The 12,581-nt window shown below is 44.3% G+C and overlaps 1 protein-coding gene across 4 annotated transcripts in view; it reads left to right on the forward strand.

Annotated features, from left to right (window-relative positions):
* Positions 1-12,581, forward strand: part of sptbn2 (spectrin, beta, non-erythrocytic 2) — a 43,091-nt gene that overhangs the window by 19,514 nt on the left and 10,996 nt on the right. For all 4 annotated transcript variants that reach the window (XM_040179742.2, XM_078105145.1, XM_040179744.2 and 1 more), the window contains 19 exons: positions 4,411-4,562; positions 4,795-4,968; positions 5,243-5,334; positions 5,487-5,567; positions 6,567-6,682; positions 6,899-7,011; positions 7,119-7,306; positions 7,438-7,555; positions 7,691-7,849; positions 7,950-8,252; positions 9,134-9,287; positions 9,377-9,771; positions 9,871-10,134; positions 10,218-10,429; positions 10,563-10,700; positions 10,795-11,014; positions 11,167-11,703; positions 12,107-12,309; positions 12,400-12,490. In XM_040179742.2, the coding sequence (XP_040035676.2) occupies positions 4,411-4,562; positions 4,795-4,968; positions 5,243-5,334; positions 5,487-5,567; positions 6,567-6,682; positions 6,899-7,011; positions 7,119-7,306; positions 7,438-7,555; positions 7,691-7,849; positions 7,950-8,252; positions 9,134-9,287; positions 9,377-9,771; positions 9,871-10,134; positions 10,218-10,429; positions 10,563-10,700; positions 10,795-11,014; positions 11,167-11,703; positions 12,107-12,309; positions 12,400-12,490 (3,710 nt within the window). The remainder of the gene's footprint in view (positions 1-4,410; positions 4,563-4,794; positions 4,969-5,242; positions 5,335-5,486; positions 5,568-6,566; positions 6,683-6,898; positions 7,012-7,118; positions 7,307-7,437; positions 7,556-7,690; positions 7,850-7,949; positions 8,253-9,133; positions 9,288-9,376; positions 9,772-9,870; positions 10,135-10,217; positions 10,430-10,562; positions 10,701-10,794; positions 11,015-11,166; positions 11,704-12,106; positions 12,310-12,399; positions 12,491-12,581) is intronic.

The raw sequence follows: 12,581 nt of genomic DNA on the forward strand, positions 1-12,581 counted from the left end.
GTACAACGAAAAACATGTCGCCAGCACTCCGTGATTATCAGCGTGTTTCTGCTGAAGCTCCTTGGAAAGCTTCGTGCCCGTTTCAGCAAGAAAATAACAAGAAGTTTGTAATATTTGACAGTGAATGTGGTGTCATGGAAATGAAAAGTGGGCAAAAATATGCAGCATGCATTTGTTGCTGTTGTGTGAAGTGCGTACCATGATAAGCTATTTATGGATGGAGTCACTCCTCGTCCTCTGCGCTGTGACGCCACTGGGAGCCAAAGTGCAGCGTCATGCAACACGGTGGGTTCACTGAGAAGAGGGTGAGAAACGTGGGGAAACTCGAATAGGCTCAGCGGGAGGTCTCTGACTCGCCATGCCCCCCCCCCCCCCCATCACACAACACACTCTGACACGGAATGAATCAATGCTTCATTTTACTCACCAGAGTTTTAGCGAAGCAGCACATATGTTCAGATCACAATACAATACATGTACATTGTTTCACACCAAATATTAAAACATGGCATCAATGCAACAATACAGCTGATGATTAGAGAGACGTGTGTTCAGCCGAGCCTCTCGTTGCTTCCCTATGTTCAGTGGCCCGCAGGCGGCATTTAAACCAACACCCGAGGTCTTGGTTTTGTTCCAACCTCCCCATAAAATAAATTAGTGCCAAGACTTTTTCATAAACTACATCTAGCGTGAGTAGCTGTAATGAGATATTGCTTTTCTTTATCGATATGAACTAGCATTGGCCCCACAATTCATTGTGTTCCATCGGTCTCCATTTTATCACCAAATTTGATCGTAGCCTCCATGAGCAACACAGACAGACAGTATTAAGTCTGGCGGCGTATGTGCTCCGATTACCTGTAGATAATCATCATTATCAACAGTGGCAAAGTTTTGTTTGAGGATTAAATAGAACGAACAACGTGCAAAATCCCGGTGTCTTTGATAGACACCCCGCTCTGCCCCCTCCCCCCCCCCCCCCCTCGCCTTAAGGGATACCTAAAGCCTATTTCAAGTGACTGGACATGCCCAAATATGTTTTTAAAACATCGGCGATGCCTGTAACCACTAGTTCTGATCTGTCATTAGTAAACAACGGGGGAAAAACATGGCATCAGAAACTCTAATCGCTTGTGTTCCTCCCTCACACAGAAACCAGCTCAAGCAGTACACGCAAACTGCCAGGATAGTTGGAGGGAGTTTAGAATCCTCTCTTTTATTGAATTTAAATGAGAATATATTTAACTCTAGCCCCAAAGTGCTGTTTAGGCACATACTGTGAAAGGATTTACAGGTGTAGTCCAGTTTATAACATTATTGTATTTTTGTAATGGTATTCAAATGAAGGTTACAGGTTACAGCCCCTTACGGTGGCACGTTGCATTTCTAGTGTGTGGGAAAACTGATAATGTTTAAAGGCTGGCGTGAAAAATATTACTTTAGGATTATTCTTGTCAAAAAAAAACTACGATTATGCAAAGCTTAGTAAAACCAACTAGTAATTCATAGACCTGCTCAACAATGCTTACATTCTTCCACTATTGTTGTCTATTGTGTAGATCTGTAAGAATGTCTGCCTGCTATGCAATTATTTTGCGTGACATGAGACATAGTCGCGGTTTATTGTCTCGCCTTCAGCCAACCGCCTACTTGTTGAACAAGTTTCTGTTGTGTAAAAAATGTTTTTTTTTATGGCCATTGACGGGGGTATGCAAACACAGTTGAGATATCCTCACCTGCACTTAAAACACAATCCATAAATGTCACGTTGTCTGTTGGCCTTATCCCCTCGTATTGTGTTTGTAATGAGAATGTTCTTTGTGTTGGTCTGTCTCTTGTGGACGTTCAGTAGCCTTGTTATGAGCAGCGAAGCAGCGGCGAGGTTGCAGCATATCTTCTTCGGGACCCCTGCCTCCTCCTCGGGGCCGGGTGCTGTCCCAACATGACCAAGTGTCAGGAGGAATGTAGACTCCTCAACTAATACCTCACCTGCCACAGTAATCCCCCTCCTGGCTCATTGAACAGCTTCAAATCATGTAGCGGCCCTTTTTAATAATGAAATCTGTTGGCGTGGTGCGTGGGAGCGATGGAAAGAGCAACGGAGCAGATTTAGTGAGGCAGTCTTTAAATGTTCAAATGAGAATGGGATAAAAATGAAAAGACCAGCGAAGGCTTTTACGGTAATCGACACACAGAGGCTAAAATGATCTGGGCTATTTGACGGTAGCAGTCTTGAGTGTGATGCCATAACGTTCTCTTGTTTGTCTGGCATCCTTTTGAGCTTCGGTAAACCAGGATAAGCTCCTGTGCAGAACACGAAGGGGCGATATCTGGGATAGCAGAGAAGACCTGCTGCCACATCCCCAACCTTCCAAATATGCCTGTAGGCCATGACAGCCACCTGCTTTTAACAAACATTTCCAGTTTGTCTTTATAATTTTAGATTTGGGTATTTTTGCACCGGTTCTCCTCAATGTCTTTGGGTTTATCAGCTGTTGAACTCTTTGTCTGTAATGCAGGTGCCCTCTCCATTATTACCCAGCCTTCCAGCAGGAAATAAGAGAGGTAGGACTGGGTGAGACATCAGTAGGGGATACTTTACTTTCCGAAAACAATGCTTGTGCTTCCTTTGCAGTCTTGTCTGATACGTTCATGTTAAGAACCAGCGAATATAACATTTGGATTTTTGCCACTATCCTACACAAGAAGACACCCTAATAGACAGTTATGAGCATGTATACTACAGTATAAATATAGTACTACATACATACAAGGAAGGGGGATCACAGTGCTGTAGCTTTTTATCACTGAGCTAGAATAGCAACATACCTTTTAGTGATGTTTTTGGAATTCCTTTTGGAGCCTTTTTGAGTCACCACGAGAAAAACATGATGTGAGGTGTGGCCTGTCTTTTAAACCACCTTGATGCATAAGACATATTTGTACGATGATGGAAAATAAATAAACAAACAATATGTAATCCCGGTCATTAAAATATTGCAAGGCCAGGTTACTTCTCGAGAAGTACAGTATGGATACGATGGATACCTATCCATACGTATGGATATGTCCAAATCTTCTTTTTTAGCAAACAGTTGGTAAAGTGGTTATTTGCACAACACGCTTGCTTTGGTCACATGCCATTGCTTCATAAGTGAGTTAAGAGTAAGTTGTAAACCACTTTCTTTTATGGTTTTTCAAACAAGTTCCATCACTTTCAGTGAAAAGGAAAGATCTGATTTATTTTAATCATTCTTTTTTTTTTTGTCATCAATGTTTTGTCAACTTATAGATTTATTTTAGTATGACTATATTCAACTTGCAGACATTTAAAATATCCCTCCATTACATGAACTGTCTAGATATAAGGACCTGGCTGGTAGTGTTGCATTAAATGTTACAGTAGTTTGTATTTGCAAGCCTTGAGTTCTGAATGAGATGTGTATTTGATTTAGAGAAATGCAATGTGGATTTGTGCATTCTTTGAAATTAGATACTCTAATAATACTGACAAATATTCAATTCAAATGGGGAGATGGATACTTTGTTTCCATGTACCTTCCCACCTCGAGGCTGATTGATGAAACTTTTATGAAGCCCACAAGATGTAGAAGTTGGGTTCATGTTGTCACAACAAGCTGCTCTCAAGCCGATTCCTCATTGTTTTTAGAGATACGTTTGTCTTTTACCATGATTTCTCTTTTCACACTGATGCATGTCAGTTGTATTTTGTCATCTCATTATCACAGAGCTGCTCCTCTGATCTATTTGCTGTCTGGATGAGGGTGTTTGCTAGAATAGCGCTCTCCCAGGCAGGAAGACCTTGTGTCCTAGAAATGAGGTCACCTTGTTAGGTGGCAAAGCAGGATTAGCTCCTTACTCCCTTGGTCCATATGTCTGAGCTGCTGTTACAGCTTAATTTATCGTGATTCTTTTTCTTTTAGTCCTGCTCCAGTTAAAAAACAGCATATGTCATTGTCTTCATGTGCAATTTTGCATCGTCACTTTTCTCTCCCAAAACCACATCATCAGAGTAATTAGCAATGCACACGAGGGCCGAGAGCCAGTTAACTTTGGTTTGAGGAGTGACATCCTCCCACTAAGCTGTCAATGCAGTGACCCTATAGAATTAATGGCATAGCTTATCTGTGAAATGAACTGCTCGGGACAAGGGCTTAAGAAGTTTGTATGATTTACTGTCCCCTGTGTGCTCTCAGGGCGGATCTAAGTAGTCTGTTTGTTGATGTTTGTTAACAGACAAATTGATTCTAAATATTCATTCTCCCTGACAGCATTGATATTGATGCCAGTGGAGTCTGAGTCAGGGGAGTCAATTGTACCCTTGTCGGTGTAAATCAACTTCAACCCCCACCCCCCTCTTCTCCTTCTCCCCCGTGTTTGTTCTTGCAGATGAGCGTGAAGCCGTACAGAAGAAGACCTTTACCAAATGGGTGAACTCTCACCTAGGCCGAGTCACAAGTCGCATTGGTGACTTGTACACCGACCTGCGCGATGGCCGCATGCTAATCCGCCTTCTGGAGGTGCTCTCTGGAGAACAGCTGGTCAGTATCACACGGGAACCACCCCTCTCTGTCCCTAACTCGACCTGAACATGACCCTCACCCTGCACCACCAGTCAGGAGGAATCATGTCATCCATTTCTTCTTTCTTGATATACTTATCTAGCGTCTGCTTGTTTTGCTCATTTGAAATTACTGCCGCCCTTTCTTTTTATTTGTGTACTTTGCTCAATAATTTCAACAAAGTTTTTTTTTTTTCCTCTGCTACCCTCAGCCAAAACCCACTAAGGGGCGCATGCGAATCCACTGCCTGGAGAATGTTGATAAAGCCCTGCAGTTTCTCAAGGAGCAAAAAGTCCATTTAGAAAACATGGGATCACATGACATTGTTGACGGGAATCACCGTCTCACCCTGGGTCTCATCTGGACCATCATCCTTCGCTTCCAGGTAACACATAGAGTTAGTTAGTAGTGTTGAAGAGTGTGTGCCGTGCCGCTCAAGCGGGTTTTCTTTTGGGACATCCGGTCTCTGTGTGAAGCCAAGCCCATCCTTAAACTCACAGAATGAGTAATAGACTTTGATACTGCTGTTATGTAATAGTTAATCGTGCAAACATTCATTTAGAATCCTTGCTGAGATACAATGTTGTAAAGATTATAGTCATGACATTATAATGTCTACTTATCTAACAATCCTTAACTAAAGAATGCTCTGCTGACAGATCCAGGACATTAGTGTGGAGACTGAAGACAACAAGGAAAAGAAATCTGCTAAAGATGCCCTGCTGCTTTGGTGCCAAATGAAAACTGCTGGGTGAGTTGGACGTAAACAATAATAGTAGAACAATAAATAGTTCTGATTTGTTGAAGCTGTTTTTGACCATTTGATATTTGTGGTTTTACTAAGATGGAAACTGATGAAAGGTGCTGTGATCGGTTAATGATTGATGACTTTGGCCTCTGCAGATACCCCAATGTCAACATCCACAACTTCACCACCAGCTGGAGAGATGGCCTGGCGTTCAGTGCCATCGTGCACAAACACAGGTCATTGACTTCTTCCTGTAGCTGCTAACACACAACAAACGGCTCCTGTTAAGCATATTATTACAGGTCTTTCCCTCAAATAATCGTCCCCCACTCGTTCATCTTTCTTTAGCAAATGATCGGTCGTGTTACCAGGGGGTCTCTAGGGTGTGTCTTATCCCCTTTTCTATTTAGGTCGTCTACTCTACTCATCCTTCGAACAGTTGTGGCTAAAAGGATGAAAATAGGGAGTAAGATGACCTAGATCACAGAAATAATAACCCACTTATCTTGTAAAAAGAACCACACTTGATAACTCTCTTGCACACTCTGCTGTTCAACCTAATACATGTTTAAGTTGATACTTGATATATGAATGCCAACATGGTTTTCATTAGAGTTACTGAGCCATGGGATATTCATGTAAACCTGACACTGATATTTACAGGAACAGGCTCCATTCAAAACACAGTGGAGTCAAAACAGCAGACACTTGAAGATCTGCAACTAAATATCTATTCTCCCTTTCCATTGTTAAAGCAATTTGATCCAAGTTTCACAAATTAAGAACATGCTGTGGAGTACAATGTTTCATGACCATTGTACAATTCAAACCTCTGGCAATGACTACCGAGTCTTCGTGAAAATCCTGCTGTTGTTTGTCCACATTCTCATATTTTGACAATGGTAATTCATACCTATTTGGTCATCAAAGTGATATGCTGATTTCACATCCATCTAATGCATAAGTAAGCTCAAAATTCAAACATAGTTCAGCAAGAATAAGCAATAACTGGCTGAATAGCTTGCCTAATCCACAGATAAGCCTGTTTGCCTGTAGATGACTGTACCTAAATCCAAAGGATTACTTAATGCATCATATTCCGTAAACAGAGAAGTTTGGGTTTTGCGTGATGGTTGCAGATAGTTGATGCTGTATGTCTCTGTCTGCCCGAATGATATTTTTTTACCCTGCCGCCTGTTATTATTAAAACTGGAATTGTTCCCTGGGCTTTGCAGACCTGACGTGATTGAGTTTGACAACCTGAAAAGGTCCAACGCTCACTACAATCTCCAGAACGCTTTCAATGTGGCTGAGAAGGATCTTGGGCTCACCAAGCTCCTCGACCCAGAAGGTGAGTGGGTAAAGCTGCCGCAAATATATGATCTGTCACGAGTCACACTGTCTGCTAAGGCACTGCTGTTCAAAAAAAGACTGATGGCTGTTGAAGGCAACACCTCATCACATGTCTGCTAAAAATACAGTACCAGTCGAAAGTTTGGACACGTTTTCTTATTCATGATGAGGTTCATGGTCACTAAATTAAAAGAGTTGTTTTTTTTCTCTCCAGATGTTAATGTTGATCAACCTGATGAGAAATCCATTATTACCTACGTGGCAACCTATTACCATTACTTCTCGAAGATGAAAGCCCTGGCAGTGGAGGGAAAACGAATTGGCAAGGTGAGCTTTGTGTGTGCGTGTGTGTGTGTGTGTGTGTGCGCACGGTATGTGTGAGTAAAATGTGTGCCCAGAGGCTGCCTTGAATCACACTTCCCGCTCGGTTGCAGGTACTGGACTATGCTATTGAGGCTGACCAACTCATAGAGAAGTATGAGAGTCTGGCCTCGGAGCTGCTGCAGTGGATTGAGCAGACCATCGGGACGCTCAATGATCGGCAGCTAGCTAACTCTCTGAATGCTGTGCAAAACCAGCTGCAGGCTTTTAACTCCTACCGAACTGTGGAGAAACCCCCCAAGTGAGTGTGCTAATTCAAGCTAGTGAATGCGCCCCCCCACACACACGCACACACCAATGCTTGTCGTCCACAAGAATCCATAGTGAGAAGCTGTATACAATGTCAAACCAAGTTGGTTTCTGTCTACACAGATTCACTGAGAAAGGAAACTTGGAAGTTCTTCTCTTCACTATCCAGAGCAAGATGAGAGCAAACAATCAGAAGGTCTACATGCCCAGAGAGGGCAAACTCATCTCCGACATCAACAAGGTATGGGTTGTTCTATAAAACGACTGACGTTTTTTTCCCACCAAGACATGTGATGCAATTGACATTTAGCATGTAAGCTGTATTCGGTACCCTAAATGCAGCGCGTTTCCAACCTCTGGTGTTTTCACGCCGCAGGCATGGGAGCGACTGGAAAAGGCCGAGCACGAGCGAGAGCTGGCCCTGAGGAATGAGTTGATCCGCCAGGAGAAGCTGGAGATGCTGGCCGCACGTTTTGATCGCAAGGCCGCCATGCGGGAGACGTGGCTGAGTGAGAACCAGAGGCTGGTGTCTCAGGTAATACAACTACGGACATATGCGTGGCTGCAGGTGCATCCTCATTTCTGACGTGAACGCATGGATCCCCGTGATTGAGCTCCCTTTCCTCTGTAATTAGGACAACTTCGGAACTGACCTGGGAGCTGTGGAAGCAGCCACCCGCAAACACGAAGCAATAGAGACCGACATCGGGGCATATTGGGAGCGCGTGGCTGCTGTGGAGGCCGTCGCCAAAGAGCTGGAAGCAGAGCGGTACCATGACGTGCGGCGTGTAATCGCACGGAGGGACAATGTGCTTCGACTCTGGGAATACCTGAAGGAGCTTCTGGCCGCACGCAGAGAGCGGCTGAACGCCCACCGCGACCTTCAGAGACTGTTTGAGGAGATGCGCTACATCATGGACTGGATGGCGGACATGAAGGTACTGACCCGACCCGACACGTACTCCTACTGAGCAGAATGAGCGCGTGTTTTAACTGGTTTGAACTACTGCGTCGCATTCCTACGTTCTGTTGGCTTTATTTTTAATCAACAAAAAAGGAATTCGCTAATCCTCTCAAGTCCGTTGGTGTTTGTTAACATATGTCCCCGGCAGCTTTAGTGTCTGTGCTTATCTGAGGGCCATAAACGGCAGTAATTAGCTTTTTTACAGGCCTATCCTCCGCTGCATTGTCATTGGCCTTACTGAAGCGACTTCAGTCACTAGGACTCTTTTTCACCGGAGTTGGTTAAATTCAACAATAATAAATAAATTATTTATTATTATTATTTAAAAAAGACTTGTGAATATTGATCAGTTCTGTAAAAGATATATATATATATATTGTGTTTGCCTACTCACCCCTCCTTGCGTTATTAGCCAACCACCACCTAAATAATAAAGATTGCACTATTTACTGCTTTTGACCCATTACAATGTTGGCACTTGAGGTATTCTTTAAATTTCCCAGTTGAGAAAAGGTATTTTTTTTTGTTGGGTGACAGCTGGGATGAAGATATATTTATTATAAATACTGGGAATATGCTTGTGATTCATTCAATCAACCATTGCCAATAATTCGAATGCTTGCATACAGATTTTTGTTTCTATTTTATTGTTAATGTAGCAGCAAGTTAATGTACTGAAGCTACAGCTTGTTGGAATTCTGCTCTCATCCATTACTGCTTTTTTTGGCAAACGTAACTCATGAAATGGTAATGAGTCAATTCAATCTGTTTTAAATGTTAATCAGTCTCTCTTCACACATTCGGTTGATGGACAAAGTACCAAAACTAGATACATACTTTGTCTTTCTTTTTTAGGGTCGTCTGCAGTCTCAGGATTGTGGCAAACACTTGCATGACGTGTTAGACCTACTGCAGAAACACACTCTGGTAGAGGCTGACATCTCAGCGCAGGCAGAGAGGATCAAGGCCGTTCAGGGAGCGGCACAGCGCTTCACTTCTTATGAACAGGGTGAGTCTACAGCTCATGTAGATTTGGTCTCTTTCTTTGTGTGCATAAGATCTAAGTGCAATGTGTTCCTGCCTTTTTCTAATTGCCAGCCTACAAACCGTGTGAGCCGGGACTAGTTAGTGAGAAGGTTGACCTTCTCGGTCAAGCCTACGAGGAGCTAGGTCAGCTTGCCGGGAAACGTAGAGTGCGTCTCGAGGAGTCGCGCCGCTTGTGGCAGTTCCAGTGGGATGTGGGAGAAGAAGCAGCCTGGATCCGAGAGCAGGAGCAGATCCTGGCCAGTGGAGACTGTGGCCGGGACCTCACTTCTGCCCTTCACCTGCTCAGCAAACATGAGGCCTTCAGGGATGAGATGGCAGCTCGCTACGGCCCCCTGAGTAACAGCATCGCTGCTGGAGAAGCTTTGGTTCAGGAGGGTCACTTTGGAGCTCCAGAGGTCGCAGAAAGGATTCAAGACATCAACGCACAGTGGGCACACCTGGAGGAGGTGGGTTAAGATCACAGTTCATTGCATTTGTAGCGTATAAATGGATGCTTTTATTGCATATTTTTGGTTTGCAATTATTACGTTCTGTCTGCTCCCCAGTCAACTAAGCTCAGAGAGCAGAGCCTCAAGGAAGCCGTGGCCCTGCACCAGTTTCAAACAGACGCCAATGACATGGAGGCATGGATCATGGAGACGTTTAGACAGGTGTCAAGTCAAGAGGTTGGCCACGATGAGTTCTCCACCCAAACTATCGCTCGCAAGCAGAGGGAGGTGGAGGAGGAGATCCAAAGTCACCGCCCCGGGATCGACTCCCTGCACGAGCAGGTGCAAGCACTGCCACAGGCCTATATACACTTCCCTGAGGTATGTGTGCTTTATTTTTTGCATACATTTTAAGTGATGACCTACTGTTTGTGGTGCTAAACATTGTTCGTGGCTGACTGTAGGTGGATGGTCGCCTTCCTGATATTGAGCGGCGTTACGAAGAACTGGAGTCTCTGTCAGTAGCACGGCGCCAGGCTCTGGAGGGGGCCCTGGCCCTCTACCGCATGTTCAGTGAAGCCGGTGCCTGCCAGCTGTGGGTGGAGGAAAAGGAGCAGTGGTTACATGGCATGGAGATCCCTACCAAGCTGGAGGACCTAGAGGTGGTCCAACAGAGGTTAGTCTGGGCGAAAGATGAGAATGATAAGCCTACTGTCAAAAAGTTGTATTTTGTGGAAATATCTAGTCTAAATTGGATTCAACTACCCAGAATAAGTGAATTGATGCTGGTCTATTATTTATTGCTGCAGATTTGAGACACTGGAACCTGAGATGAACAACCTAGGCACTCGTGTCACTGATGTGAATCAGGTGGCTGAGCAGCTGCTGAGCTCCGACAACTGTAACAAAGATCAAATCCATCAGACACGAGACCAACTGCACAACAGGTCAGAGCTGACAGACCTTGTAAAATCAAGAATTACATTTGATCTGCACGTGGTTAGCATTTTAGCCTAATGTAACATTTGCTCTGGACCCTAGATGGAAGGAGTTTGAACAACTGGCTGACCAAAAGAAAGTTGCCCTAGAGTCAGCCCTTAACATCCAGAACTACCACTTGGAGTGTAATGAAATCCAATCTTGGATGAAAGAAAAAACCAAAGTGATTGAGTCGACCCAGAGCCTGGGCAACGACCTGGCTGGAGTGATGGCGCTGCAACGCAAACTCACTGGCATGGAAAGGGACCTGGAGGCCATTCAGGTATGGAGAGGTCACATGCAGAGACTTATTGGTGAGGGTTGAGAGCAGAACAGACAGAAATCTGGTAAATTAGTAGTAGGATTATCCTGGGCTTCATGTTGTGGTAACTTGTCCTCATGTCTGCGTTAAATTGTGTTTTCATATCCGTTCAGGGCAAACTGGATGACCTGAGGAACGAGGCTGAAAAACTGGCCTTGGAACATCCAGATCAGGCAGGAGAGATTCAAGGACACCTGGAAGAGATTCAAGAAGTGTGGGAGGAGTTGAACGCCACCATGAAGCGGCGCGAGGAGTCTCTGGGAGAGGCCAGCAAGCTTCAGGGCTTCCTCAGGGATCTGAATGACTTTCAGTCCTGGCTGTCCCGCACCCAGACGGCTGTGGCCTCGGAGGACATTCCAACTTCCGTGCCTGAGGCCGAAAGTTTGCTAGCCCAGCACGAGAGCATTAAGAACGAGGTGGATAACTATAAGGAGGACTACGAGAAGATGCGAGCGGTCGGTGAGGAAGTGACACAAGGTCAGACCGATGCCCAGCACATGTTCTTGGCCCAGAGACTCCAGGCCCTGGACACTGGCTGGCACGAGCTGCGTCGCATGTGGGAGAACCGCCACAATCTCTTGGCCCAGGCCTTTGACTTCCAGACGTTCTCGAGAGACGCGAAGCAGGCAGAGGCTTTCCTCAACAACCAGGTTAGGAAAACCCTCAATGGAGCTGAAGCCTGTACCACAGAGTTAAAGAAAACCCATAACTGGGTACCAGTTTGGGTTTTCTCAAATCACCTTGAAGAGGTTAGATGCATTGTGAGTGGGCCATACATACTGTATGGTAAAGGGTGCTATACTACAGTAGGCAAACAACGCAGGGAGAGTTATTATCATAGCTTTCTAAGTTGTCTCAGGCCAACCTGAGTCCAAAGAGTTTGGATTCAAAGACAAATTCTATTTCTATCTTGTTGAATTCTTCAGTACCTCCCAATTAGTGATTTATTTAGATGTTTTAATCTTAATACATCACTGCAAAAACCATTGCAATAAGATAACTGCGCATAGGAAATGTTTTTAAAAGAATCACATTCCATTCCTCTCTGTGTAGGAGTATGTGCTGTCCCACACAGAAATGCCCACCAGTCTTCAAGGAGCAGAGGAGGCCATTAAGAAGCATGATGATTTCCTCACTACCACAGAGGCCAGTGAGGAGAAGATAATTGGTGTGGTGGAGGCTGGACGGCGTCTTATTCATGACAGTAATGCAAACTCTGATAAGATAGAAGAAAAAGTGGATTCCATCCAGGAAAGGTTAGACGAAGCAAGCCACATTTAATGTATTAATGTTGCAATATTAAAAAAAGTAGATATTTATTTAGCGTTGTAATTAATTTTTTCCAGGCATGTTAAGAATAAGGAGGCTGCAAATGAACTGCTCGCCAAGCTCAAGGACAACCGGGAACTGCAGCACTTCCTCCAAGATGGACAGGAGGTGATCGTTATTAAATAGCATACTGGTTAAATTAGTAAAGATACATGAGGGATAAATATGTGGAAGTTACCTAGAATTGTGATTATGAATT

This window comes from Gasterosteus aculeatus, chromosome 7 (genome assembly GCF_964276395.1).
Source record: "Gasterosteus aculeatus chromosome 7, fGasAcu3.hap1.1, whole genome shotgun sequence".
Taxonomy (NCBI): domain Eukaryota; kingdom Metazoa; phylum Chordata; class Actinopteri; order Perciformes; family Gasterosteidae; genus Gasterosteus; species Gasterosteus aculeatus.